The 12343-nt window shown below is 27.6% G+C and overlaps 3 protein-coding genes and 1 long non-coding RNA gene across 10 annotated transcripts in view; 2 read left to right on the top strand and 2 right to left on the bottom strand.

Annotated features, from left to right (window-relative positions):
* LOC143150590 (uncharacterized) overlaps positions 1–250 on the bottom strand; it is a 32012-nt gene extending 31762 nt beyond the window's left edge. Inside the window, exon 1 of the long non-coding RNA XR_012993117.1 lies at positions 147–250. This is a non-coding gene — a long non-coding RNA (uncharacterized LOC143150590). The remainder of the gene's footprint in view (positions 1–146) is intronic.
* A 2377-nt stretch (positions 251–2627) lies between these two features.
* LOC143150009 (BOS complex subunit TMEM147) lies at positions 2628–4108 on the top strand. Its single transcript, XM_076317988.1, has 4 exons — positions 2628–2904; positions 3088–3223; positions 3307–3528; positions 3600–4108. Exons 1-4 carry the CDS (start codon positions 2828–2830, stop codon positions 3849–3851), a joined length of 687 nt encoding a protein of 228 aa, XP_076174103.1. The 5' UTR covers positions 2628–2827; the 3' UTR covers positions 3852–4108.
* A 597-nt stretch (positions 4109–4705) lies between these two features.
* On the bottom strand, positions 4706–9261 carry LOC143150364 (DDB1- and CUL4-associated factor 8). 7 transcript variants are annotated; one of them, XM_076318586.1, is made up of 13 exons: positions 9048–9261; positions 7647–8141; positions 7287–7547; positions 7086–7214; positions 6785–7014; positions 6573–6716; positions 6273–6496; positions 6028–6193; positions 5789–5945; positions 5588–5715; positions 5389–5508; positions 5210–5314; positions 4706–5127 (listed from the first exon to the last, which is right to left on the bottom strand). In XM_076318586.1, exons 2-13 carry the CDS (start codon positions 8083–8085, stop codon positions 4873–4875), a joined length of 2358 nt encoding a protein of 785 aa, XP_076174701.1. In that variant the 5' UTR covers positions 8086–8141; positions 9048–9261; the 3' UTR covers positions 4706–4872. The 7 variants fall into 7 exon arrangements, with proteins under 7 accessions (XP_076174701.1, XP_076174698.1, XP_076174696.1 ...); XM_076318583.1 differs by having other exon boundaries at positions 5588–5724; positions 7647–8173; positions 9048–9256; XM_076318581.1 differs by having other exon boundaries at positions 5588–5724; positions 9048–9256.
* A 612-nt stretch (positions 9262–9873) lies between these two features.
* Mulk (acylglycerol kinase-like protein Mulk) lies at positions 9874–12264 on the top strand. Its single transcript, XM_076318172.1, has 8 exons — positions 9874–10349; positions 10562–10681; positions 10755–11145; positions 11228–11343; positions 11415–11602; positions 11706–11831; positions 11915–12033; positions 12109–12264. The coding sequence occupies exons 1-8, from the start codon at positions 10240–10242 to the stop codon at positions 12220–12222; spliced, it is 1284 nt and encodes a 427-aa protein (XP_076174287.1). The 5' UTR covers positions 9874–10239; the 3' UTR covers positions 12223–12264.
* The last annotated feature ends 79 nt before the right edge of the window (positions 12265–12343 follow it).

The raw sequence follows: 12343 nt of genomic DNA, 5'->3' as shown, positions 1-12343 counted from the left end.
ATTTCTTATTTTATTTCAAGATTATCGGCATTGGTGTTGTTTTCAAGTTAGAACGATACAATACAAATTTAACGTTTAGGCTTTGCTTGACAATGTAAACAGAGACAGCAGATAACTCTGCCTAGGTATATGATTAATTTACTTACGTTTAGTAAAACCTGAGCAACAAAATTCGTTTAGGCAATTGGGTGAAATATTGCGAACGTTCCCAGTACGTACACAGGTTCGGTTCGAAACGTCTTAGCGCCAATATAAATTGAAGTATAGAAAAGCAAAAGAATAGAATTACTAAAGAGGTTGGTTTTGTTTCTCACTCTTCACAATTACCAAAAATATTATTATAAATTAAATTTAATTGAATTTAGCAACTCTCATTCGTTGTTACTAGCTAAAGGTATAAATTACTATGTGCGTGGAACAGAAAGAAATCTACTTTGAAATCAATGGTGGTGTCCTCTTACGGATACTCATTGAATTGAAAAGTAATACGATCTATTTTCATTGCAACTATTATATCAAAATACAGACACTCTTAAAATTGCAAAACATTCGATTAAAAATTTGTAAACTTACCCTTTCATCAGATTGAATCCTTAAACATCACCAATACTTATTTATAATTATTTATTATTTATTTTATTTATTTAATTCCTTGTGTAAACTTGTTATAAAATTTAATACTGAAGAAATAATTACTTCTATTTTTAGCAAAATAACCACAAAAATTATAGTAATTGAGAAACAGGCAAACAGTAACACATTAAATAAAGTTTAAATAAAAAAACAACAAATAAAATAAAATAAAACATGTGGAAGAGCTGTTTATAAATGAATTAATTAAATTAAATGTCCTCAAATATTCGTACAAATAACACTTCGATACATTGCAAACTTAGAAAATTAAATTAAATTAATGCCCTGTTTTCTCTTTACTTACATATATACTCGATAGAAACAAATACTCTTTACCCATTGCTTCTTACTGAGAAACAAAAAATAAATATAAAGAACAAAACTATACTATACTTTTATATCTGTATTACGACCGCTTTAAACAAGTGGAGTATTTTATAGAATTAAAAAAGAATAAAAAGTATAAATCTTATATTGAAAATTTACATAGATTTTAGATTATTTAACAAAACTAAACTGTCCTTATATAAATTGAAAAAACACGTGTCAAAAAATTATTCGCATTTTTAATGTGAACAATATCTACATTTCTTAATGTAACAACACATTCACATTTAATTGTCCTGTATATACATTTGTGTGTATTTACAAATGTTCCACATCGCTATAGAACATTTCTTAGAACACTTATACCATTATTCGAATAGAACACTGTGAAGTAGATTCAACAACAGCTACGGCTGAACTGATCTTCCCTTCTTCACTTTCTACAGAGTGCAGCTACGCTAGGGTATACCCAATACATCTCCAACCAATCGTAGACAAGCATCAGCCAACCCCTGAAGCTACGTTTTCCATCACAAACATTGAAAAGGGATAGCAGTTTTTATAAAACAGACTGTGGTGGCTGTAAGACGGAGCATGCTCCGTTGGAATATTCTAAATCCCATAATAAAAGGGGTGTGCCCTACCGATTCTAACTGGAAAGAAGGGAAGGGAATATATCTTCCATCAACAATGCTGGAAAGAGACCATAGGTTTCGTAAAACAGACTGAGATGGAAGAAAGACGGAGCATGCTCCGTTAGAATATTCTAAACCAATCCAAAGGGGTGTGCCCCATAAATTCTAGCAACATACAAGAAAAAGAATTGACCAAAATACAACTGTATCTTAAACAGTATATTTCTTCCTTGTTTATAAAAAACTTGTAGTTTTATTAAAAATATATGATTATATTTTTATAAGATCTTATAACATTATATATTCATTCACCATAAAGTAAGCAATATCAGAAATAAAAAATATTAAAAACAGATGGCCAATATTTTTCCTACAGCAGCACCCTTTTTTTAACAGCTACCCCTTTTTTGGGATCAAAGGGGTGATTGGTACCCCTTTCAAAGGGGTTATAATATAAGGGAATAAAGGGTGACTTAATGTAGCAGAAAAAATTGTTGTACTGTGTGGAGTTCTAACAACGCATTATACGTGTCATAAAAACGACGAATTTTTTATATATAACAAAATAGTTTAATCTTTAGGAATAATGTAATATATTATAAGTAGTACAATTTAGATATGTTCATATTGCGCCTAAAAAATGATCAACCAATGGTCAAACAACAGGAAAGTAAATATCTTCTTAAATGAGGTTTATTGAAAATAAAATATATTTTTGGAATAAAGTAATATAATGTACAAAGATAACCTGACTCAAGAAAAGTAAAACATAACCTCAAAAATTAAAATTACGGAAAAAGTGGATGGTATTCAATAATTTAACATATATTATACAAATACTAATCACTCATAAACAGAAGTTTTTCAATATATAGTTGTAACATACCTTCAAGGAATTATTTATCAATTATTAATTTTTATCTACATATGTATAATGTGCCGTCTATTTGTTCATATCACGAGTCTTAAAAAATAAGAATGAATAATAAGTTCTTGAAATCAAACAATATTTGCAATTGTCTTCTTTGGCATTATAAAATAATAATAAATTTTCCTGAGCAAAATGTAAGTTTTGATACAATAAAAGAAAGAGGATTTCTTTATCGACAATGACACTTACACTAGATCTACATTGTACGTCGATTCTACCGTCCTCTAATGTATGTAATTATGAGTTTGCTAGTAGACAGAGACTGATATGTAAATTAAACTGACATAGTTATATTAAAAAAATGACGTTATATCATTTTGGAAATTGTTTAGCTTTGGTTTATGTGCCATATTATCTTACCTACAAATATTCAGGCTTGTAAGTATATTTAATTTATTTCTAACCTAACTGTACTTGCAGTTATATTTTATATTAAATTTAGTTTCATTCTATAGTCTTTAATATAGGATATTATCAAATGATCAATGCTAACAATACTTTGCATTTTTAAGTATTCTTGGCACAAATATAATTTAAAAAAAATGTAATACAAATTTTCAGGTCTGAGTACGGAGCATTCTGGAAATGTATACAAGCTGGAGGTATTTATATCTTTACACAACTAGTAAAAATGTTAGCACTTGCCACTTTCTTTCCTACAGCTGACAATGTAGGAGAAGATTTTGACGTAATAGGCGTATGTGTTTTTCTTGATATTTCTGTTTGGTTCAATAAAAGTATTATCATTTTATTTATTTAACGCAAAACAAAACTTTTTAGGAATTTTTAAAAACTTCCATTGATTTAGCCGATTTAGTAGGAATATTGTTAGTACTGAACAGTATACCTGGTAAGGGACACGCTAAAGTTTTAACTGCTGGTATCGGATGGGCAGGAGCCGAAGTTCTTCTTACTAGATTTCTTTTATTATGGGTTGGAGCAAGGGGTGCAGAATTTGATTGGAAATATATTCAAAAAAGTCTCGAATCTAATATTAATTTAGTAAGTAAGATGACATTATGTATTATATAAGAAATGCTTTATTTTAAATATTTCACTTCTAATATGTTCAGGTACAACATATAACGACGGCAGCACTCGTGTGGTTATGGTCGCGGCACGATTTAAGACGAGGTTTAGTTCCTGTAGTAGTTGGCATGCTTGTACTTACTGTCTATAGACCACTCATCTTAGATTTCTTTACAATGCTTTTCCTAACTTGTCCATGTGCAACACTTATTGTTAAAGCTACTACTACTTTTATCATGGGCGCTACAACATTACACATATATGCGGGCCTTGCTCATTCAATTGGTATCTTTTAAAGAATATTAGAAATATTTGTTTAAAACGTTAATATTTTGATTAATTTTTTTAATTTTATGCTGCAACATTAACATATGCGTTTCAAAATAAATCTATTATAGTAATAGATCATATTACTATGTTTTAATAATTATGTATGCTGTACAATATATGACCGAAGATTATTAATAAAAACAAATCTTTATTTAGTTATATATTACATTTTAATATTTAAACTTAGTATTTCTTTATGGATCAAATCAGATTCATCTATATCTACACTCTATATCATAACAGCATAATGTATTAATATACGTTTACACTCTTTTGTATGACAAATATATAGTGTATTTTACAAAGTTGGAAACACGATTGTAAATTCTTTGTATGTATTTACATTTAATAAACGTACAAGCTATAAATTTTAAATGTATTAACATTAGCCACATTACATATTTTAATAAATGATCTTATGAATGAAAGTTTTAACACTCTATTTAGTATTTTTATTAAATTTATAAGACTACGTACAATATAATGCATAAAGTAATTAAAAAATTTGATGTATGTTCAACAAGATTCTAAGTTTCAGAAAACAACACATTTTAAGAAATACAATACTATGTATATTTCACATAAATATTCAAAAAATTCTCGTTTTAAGTCATTACTAGTGATCTTTGAAACAAATACATATATTTAAATATAATGACTCATTAAATAAGATAATAAATATTCAACTCTTTAGGAATAGTGGATTCTTCAATTTCTCTATTTTTTATGAATAATGTAAAATTTTAATTACACATTACTTCTATGAATGGAAAGGGATTTCCAAAGGGAATAAGGGTATTATCATCAAATACTGTACATATCCTTGGCAACAGTCTTTATACATATTCAATATAAGCTAACTCTACTCTTTTAATTATAATAATAATAGTAATAATAAATAATGGTATATCACTTGTATTATCAATAAACACTAACTATTAAACTAGTATAAAAAGATAAATTGAAAGAGGTTATAAAACTTTAGGTTTATTTTCCGTATGCATTTTCATCATTTTTATCATCGTCTTCTCCTTCTCCATCATTGTCGTTGTCATCGTCATTATCATTATAATCATCATCATTATTGTCACTAACGTTGTTGTCGTCGTCGTCATTGTCATTGTCGTCGTCGTCGTCGTCGTCGTTGTCTTCGTCGTCGTCGTCGTCGTCGTCGTCGTCATCATCGTCATCATCATCATCATCACTATTTCGATCACTAGAATCTCTACGTGCATTCAACTTCTGTATTATAACAAAAATATAAATAAATTTGTATAGAATATTAAATATATTCATCAATTTACACTTATTAATTAATACATACTTTTACTCTTTCTATATAAAGTATATGCCCTAATAATATTTTAAGCATTTGCCCGTCACGTGTATGAGGTATATCAAGGGCCCTGTTTGCATTGGTTTTCACACACTGAAAAGAAAACATACGTACATAAATAATTATCTTTTCACAAACAAAATTTTAATTAAACATAATATACATACATTTCTTAAGTCTGTCATGATTGGTCGTTGCTTACATGAAGGCACCCATATCTTTACATCAACATCGAGTCCACTTGTTGCAAGGATAGGAATATGTGGATGGGGTTCCACACAATTCACCTACATAGTAAAATATTAAAGTTTAAATAGTAATTCAGTTATGTACAGCTTTAATTAATTTAATTTAATTGCATATCACCCCTTGTTCATCTCCTTCCATCCAATTTACAATAGCTTCAGTATTTTTATCCCAGATAAATATATTTCCACATTCAGATCCAGATATAACAAATTCGCTCTTAGGTCCAAAGAAATTGACACTTTTCACTACAAATTCTATAAGCTTTTATAATAACAGATGTTAATACGATTATTACAATACATCAAACATAGTACGCACCAGTAGCATTGTTTTTATGACCCTGATATCTATGTGCAAAGTCTCCAGATTGTGGTAAAACTGTATCAAACAAATATATACCTTCATTGTTATAGGATGCAAGAACTTCGGTTCCATTATAATTATATGCAGCACAAACTACGAATCTATTTCCAGGCTACAATTTAGAAAAAATTAGACATAGATAATAATAAACAATACAATTCTATCTTTAATAATGTAGAATACAAAAAATATACCAAATCATTAGGACATAATTCATATAAAGGTGCGGATACTTTTCGTCGATCGTATATTTTAACTGCTTGAGATCGACCACCAATACAAAATTCATTGCTATTAAGAGGATTACTCTGAACACTGTATAATTGCACATTAAACAAGCCATCTTTTACCACTAACAACCTAGACAATTAGATTGTTTTTATATACATTCAATCAAAATAATATAAATTTGATAAGGACTACTTGAAAAATTATATACTTTGTTGGTTTTTCTTCTCTAATATCAATAGATAACACTTTTGCATCTTCACCAACAGATATAATAACATGTGGTGTATCTGGATGAACAGCAAGTTTATGAGTTGGTTCGCTGTGTGTTGCTATATTTCGTGATATACCTCTTTCAATATCTAATAAACGTACTTGTCCATCATGACCACATGTAGCTATTAAACATTCAACATCAAATGGTAACCACTTAACCTAGAAATTTTAAATTATGTGTTTCTTTGATAACCAAAAAAATAAATAGATTTAACTGATACATCCTTTTAAATACCTCAAATATATTACTTGTATGACCACCAAGAAAAGAGTGGTGTTTTTTCCCTATTGCCCAATCCCATATGACTACAGCCATATCATCAGAACCACTGGCTAATAAATTTCCTTTTTGATTGAAATTTAAGGCATTGACACAATCCTATAAAAAACAGTATATAAATTCTTGTCCTGATGTCTGAAATTTAAAATTCAAAATAACAGAAATACCCTATACTCTTCAAGTTTGTACATAAGTTTTAAATGTTCCACAACATGTAAAGAACCATAATATCTGTATTGAAATAATGGATTACTGCCTTGTTCACGACGTATAAGTTCTGGTACTATAAACCATTTAGGATCTGGTTTTTCTTTTTTTAAACAAGCAGGAGTATATTCATCTATTTCTTCTAATTCATCTTCACTGACTGTAGTCCCTTCACTTGAATCATTTTCACCTTTAAAAGTATGTACTTACATAAAATGAAATAATCATCTAAAGTAATAGTAACTGTATTATATTATATACATAATGGCACCATATTATATATAATGTTGGAGAAGTAACATATACCCGCATCTTCTACATCTGGACCATTGCTATTAATTTCCACTCCTTGTTCATGATTTTCTGTTCCACTAGATGCTGCAACCCCCTCTGTTTTTATGTTTAAAGGTAATATAACATTGGAACCCTTTATACATTATATACTTCTTTCAAACCAATTACCTTGTCTTATGTCAACATCTTCAGCACTTCCCTCATTACAACTGTCTTCATTTTCTCCTGTTAAAGATTTTTTACTACGATTATTACGTTTTTTCACTTTGGACTTTATTTTATGAAACTTTGGTATATTATCTGCATTTTTATCATCAAATTTTAATTTATTAGATCCACTTTCATTTAATTTCTGACGTTTGCTCGAATCTTCATCAGAACTATTACCACATTTCTCCATTAAAATAGCACTATCACTATTTATTTGACCTATAGATTACAATTAAAAAGTAACAAACTTATAATTTTGTGTTATTCGTTCTGATATCTTAAGAATTTCTAAGAAACGTATATGGGTTTTGATAATACCTTTGGAAATACTTCTTTTAATTTTATTTTGATCACTAGGAAATGAGCTTAATTCAGTATTGTTCAAGAAAGTCGGAATATTGTTCTGTGTGATAGTTGGTTCTGACAATGCAACTGAATTAACATTAGTAAATGATGTTTCTTGAAAAACTTTTTTCTTTTCATTTTTCTCAAGTATATTCTTTTTATTAACTGGTGGTTCAATCAATTGTTGTTGTGTAGCTTTATTTTCATTCCTAATCTCATCTATTGTTTCTATTGTTTCAATTTCTATCTTTGTCTTGTCTACACCAACTTTATCATCTTTTGAGATATTATTGGTTTTCTTCAATAAAATATCTTCTATATTATGCACTATGTCGTTTTTTTCTTTATCTTTGGATGTGGATGGTTTATTAATATTCACTACTTCATACACCTTATGATAATTGGAATCCATTTTTTACTACCACCAAAACATTGTTCTCTTTACAAATAATCGTTCATGTCTTTTAGCTGTAAGCATATATTATTTACTTTCATGCCACCTATAATGCAATGTTGCATCAACTTGATACTCAAAAATAGATGATACCATTTTAACAACAATAACAAATAAAAAATCAAATATCTTAAACATAAAGAAAATGTTTAATATTTTTTAACGAATATTTGAGTTTTTATACATTTTTTTTGTTCATATGTAATATGAAGACTATCAAGGGAAAACAAAGAATGTCCAAAAATAATTATTTTTAATAAATTGAGTATTAAAATTTGAAAGCCTAAAAAGGTTAAATTAAGATATCAGAAAAATTAAATAAATAAAAAATGCAGTAAACAGTCTTTATTACTAAAATTACATTAAAAGACATGCAGTGCTATGGAAACATGTGGAAATAAAATCAAGAAGGAATTCCTACACTAAATCTAATGTTAACCTAAGATTTAAGTAGGCATTCCTCGATTTCAACTGCTGGCATGTAGACAACTTTTGTTTCTACTCGTATTTCAAAAATTAAAATTACGTAACTTATTTAAAAACGTTCATTTTTTTCTATTTTTAATTTTCAGCTCGATAGTACTTTTCATTTAACAATAGATACCTATTATAATTCATTCTAACCAAAATATAGACATTCCATTTTCCCCGACAGTCCTAGTATCATATGCATGTGTCTATATTGTTATAAAATGTAAATTAAATAGTACGAAACATAAAATTAAGAATTTAATATGGCATAGATTACAACGCAGTTTAGTTACACACATTTATACCACATTGATGCATTGTATTATGTAGTACATACACATGTAGCAGTACAAGAAACTAATAAACTAACGAAATAATATTACTGTACATAATCTTCAACACATGACATAAACAAAATATTATATACTAACTAAAATCATTAATCTGACCTGTCATTGTTGAATGTAAGACATTATTTTTATGAATAGTCAAAAATTCAAATAAAAAATCCACACTTTTACGTTACATAAATTTGTTGTCTGCTCCTTTTTTAAATGAAATTATCCGATAAAATGGCTGATACTTATGAAAATGTCTTATTGTCAACTTGTACGTTACTTATAGAAAAACAATCAACGCGGTCATCCAAAACGATCAACTAATCCATGATACCAAAATCTGGTCATAATTTAAAAAGGATAAATGAAGTAGCTACTCATAACATTTTTTAATATGCTGTATTGTCCGTTAATATAGAATGTGCGCAAATAGAATCTCGTGACTAAGCAAGGACCTGTTTTTCGAATAGATACAAAACAGAATTTATATGCACGAATGTAGAGATATATATAGCAATTTGGTGATTGTACCTTTTAAAGACCCTAAATTTGCAATAATTTTATAATGAAAGCTTTGTCATAGATTTTTAACAGTCTATCACATTTTTACTTCCTTAACCATTATCACACAGTCCAATGAGAGTGTGATTAGGTGATGATCCGTTTGTTTATATTCACTGTATCTTTAGTTGAATAATCAATTAGACGTTTTCATTGTATTTAAAACAATTTTTCAAAATTTATATATTTTATTTAATAACAACATTACACTCTATTATTTATAAATAATGTATTAGAGACATTTTATTTGGAATATAAATCTCCAATTTATTACCTTTAGATAATACTTTTTCATAATTTTTATTTTACGCGGGCATTTAAAGTAGTAGTAAAGCATTGAAAACACGTGGAATTCTGAAGTAATAGTTATTCCTGCAATGAGCTTGTATAGCACAGTATACCTGCATTTTTTTTAAACATTACAGTATCGCATGACTGAAAAAATTGAAAAACTAGATAAATATGCGATATTTCTATGAAATCTATTGATTATTCTTTAAATATACGTTAAAACATCAAACTTGATAAATTTACGATAAATACATACAATGTTATGTTATACTTGATTTAATGTGTAGATGTTTTTTTAATAAAAGCGTTGTAAAGAAGAAGATATGAATTTCGACATTTTTAATGAAAATATTCAAATGATTTTAAAGATATTTAACTGAAATGTCAACTGGTATATATGACAATTGTATATTTATATAGGTTACTTTGTTAAAACTAAAGGTTTTAAAAAATGGCAAAAATATTTAAGTTTTTTCAAACTATAAAAAATAATTGGAAAATGTCCTCTGTGGCAGCTGTAGCTTTATCATACGGAGTTTCATACAGTAAAGATGCATACAAGTAAGACAATCTAAAATTATGTAAACAATTTCTATTACATTTTCAATATAAAGTTTGTAACACTTTCATAAGTGTATCATTTTGAATGAATAATTGTATATTCAATACTTTAATTTCAATGTTTTTAATGAAAAAATTTGAACATAAATATAAATAACTTATATAATTTTATTTTAATATTGAACTATTATTACAAATGGTATTATTTTTAGCATTGAACAATTAATGAGACAATATTGTGAAAGTGCATCACGGTATGGTGATAATCCATGTCTAACAAGTACAAAAAATCGCCATGTGACTATTATTTTAAATCCAAATGCTAAAAAAGGGTTTGTACATATGTTATTCATAAACCAAAACTGTTATAATAATTAAATCATTAATAATAATTATTGCTTATAGAAAAGCTAAAAAATTATTTACAAATTATTCAGAGCCATTATTACATTTAGCTGGTATAGCTGTGACTATAATACAAACTAAATCTGAAAATGAGGCTCGGAAAATTATAATGAATTTAGAAACACCTACTGATGCTATTATAGTGGCAGGAGGAGATGGTACTTTATCTGACGTTTTAACAGGATTAGTAAGAAAATATAATTCTAATCTTAATTTGGTTAAACAATGTCCTATTGGTATTTTACCATTGGGACAAACAAATAGAATGGCAAAATCTTTGTATCATGAATATGATAATTTAACTGATATAAAGCAGTTAATAGAGGCTACAATGGTAATTATCGATGAAAAGTTTAAAATGATGGATATGGTTGAGGTCGAACCTATTGAAGTATGTTTGAATTGTATACAAAAAATATTTATTTTTGTATTATTGTGTTTAAACCTATATATTTATTGTCCCATAATTGAAGGAAAACTCAGAAGAGCCAGTAAAACCAATTTATGCTATGGGAGCAATTGAATGGGGTAAATGGAAAGATGCACGTGCTTTGGCTGAGAAATATTGGTACTGGGGACCTTTAAAGAAGTGTGTACAGCCTCTCCATATTTTCTACTAGTTTCAACATTTCTTTGATATTTACCTTAAACTAATTACAGATATGTAACTTATGCATTTAATGGATATAAAGGGAACTTAAATTACAATCGTGATGTAACAATAAAGTATACAAATCCTTGTGATGGCTGTTCTCAGTGTTATCAAAGGGATACTTCATTAAATGAATTTGGTAATACAAATAAAAGGTGGTGGCATGCCTTTGTTCCAAAAAAAACTACTACAACAGGTATTTTTAAATATATTTAAAAATATAAAGTAAATGCTTAAAATGTACATGAAAACCAATATACATTTCAATATATTATTTCATAATACTTATGTACTTTTAGATACTGTCAATTACAGTGAAATAATAAATGAAAAATGTGGCATTCTTCAGGAATTGCCTATTTCAACAAGTGAACTACATATAGAAACCTCTAACACGTCACCATCATCCTTAAAAGTGAAAAAAGGTAATTAAAGAAAGTCTGTATACAATGATATAGTATTATATTTGCAAAAATAATCATGATCATAGATTATTTATGTAATGTAGCTCCAAAGGATGTTGGCTATTTTTCATTCGTGATTGAAGGATGGAAACAAGAAAATGATAATAAATTACTGTATGAAGAAGTAACAGAAGCAAAGAACATTGAATTAATTCCACAAGAGGTAAATTTTTGATTACTTAAAACTTTTCAAAATTGATATTTTATTATTTTTTGTTATATATCAATCTATTTGTAGATTAATAAAGAAAACACATTGTACATTGACAATGAAGAATATGAAGTGAAGCCAGTTAGGATTAAATTACTTTCACGAGCAGTAAAAGTATTTTGTCCTCCAATTAACAGTTAATAGAAACTATATATAATCTAAATAAAATATAAGAATCATTTATTGTGGATTGTAAAATTTACACAACCTTGCTCCTTTATCCTCTTTAACATTAAACAAAATATTAAATATTGGTAAAAAG

This window comes from Ptiloglossa arizonensis, chromosome 8 (assembly GCF_051014685.1).
Source record: "Ptiloglossa arizonensis isolate GNS036 chromosome 8, iyPtiAriz1_principal, whole genome shotgun sequence".
NCBI classification, from domain to species: domain Eukaryota; kingdom Metazoa; phylum Arthropoda; class Insecta; order Hymenoptera; family Colletidae; genus Ptiloglossa; species Ptiloglossa arizonensis.
This window is presented reverse-complemented; position numbering and strand designations above follow the sequence as displayed.

What these genes read in the sequence shown, in the direction of transcription:
- Mulk (XM_076318172.1), top strand. Translation starts at nt 10,240, where the DNA reads ATGGCAAAAATATTTAAGTTTTTTCAAACTATAAAAAATAATTGGAAA. An exon ending in TACAGTAAAGATGCATACAA is followed by an intron (nt 10,350 to 10,561) that starts GTAAGACAATCT and finishes TATTATTTTTAG; the next exon opens with CATTGAACAATTAATGAGAC. An exon ending in TTGAGGTCGAACCTATTGAA is followed by an intron (nt 11,146 to 11,227) that starts GTATGTTTGAAT and finishes CCATAATTGAAG; the next exon opens with GAAAACTCAGAAGAGCCAGT.
- LOC143150364 (XM_076318583.1), bottom strand. Translation starts at nt 8,085, where the DNA reads ATGGATTCCAATTATCATAAGGTGTATGAAGTAGTGAATATTAATAAA. An exon ending in TCATAAAAACAATGCTACTG is followed by an intron (nt 5,725 to 5,788) that starts GTGCGTACTATG and finishes AAAAGCTTATAG; the next exon opens with AATTTGTAGTGAAAAGTGTC. An exon ending in TGGAAGGAGATGAACAAGGG is followed by an intron (nt 5,509 to 5,587) that starts GTGATATGCAAT and finishes TTTACTATGTAG; the next exon opens with GTGAATTGTGTGGAACCCCA.
- LOC143150009 (XM_076317988.1), top strand. Translation starts at nt 2,828, where the DNA reads ATGACGTTATATCATTTTGGAAATTGTTTAGCTTTGGTTTATGTGCCA. An exon ending in ACCTACAAATATTCAGGCTT is followed by an intron (nt 2,905 to 3,087) that starts GTAAGTATATTT and finishes ACAAATTTTCAG; the next exon opens with GTCTGAGTACGGAGCATTCT. An exon ending in TCGAATCTAATATTAATTTA is followed by an intron (nt 3,529 to 3,599) that starts GTAAGTAAGATG and finishes TAATATGTTCAG; the next exon opens with GTACAACATATAACGACGGC.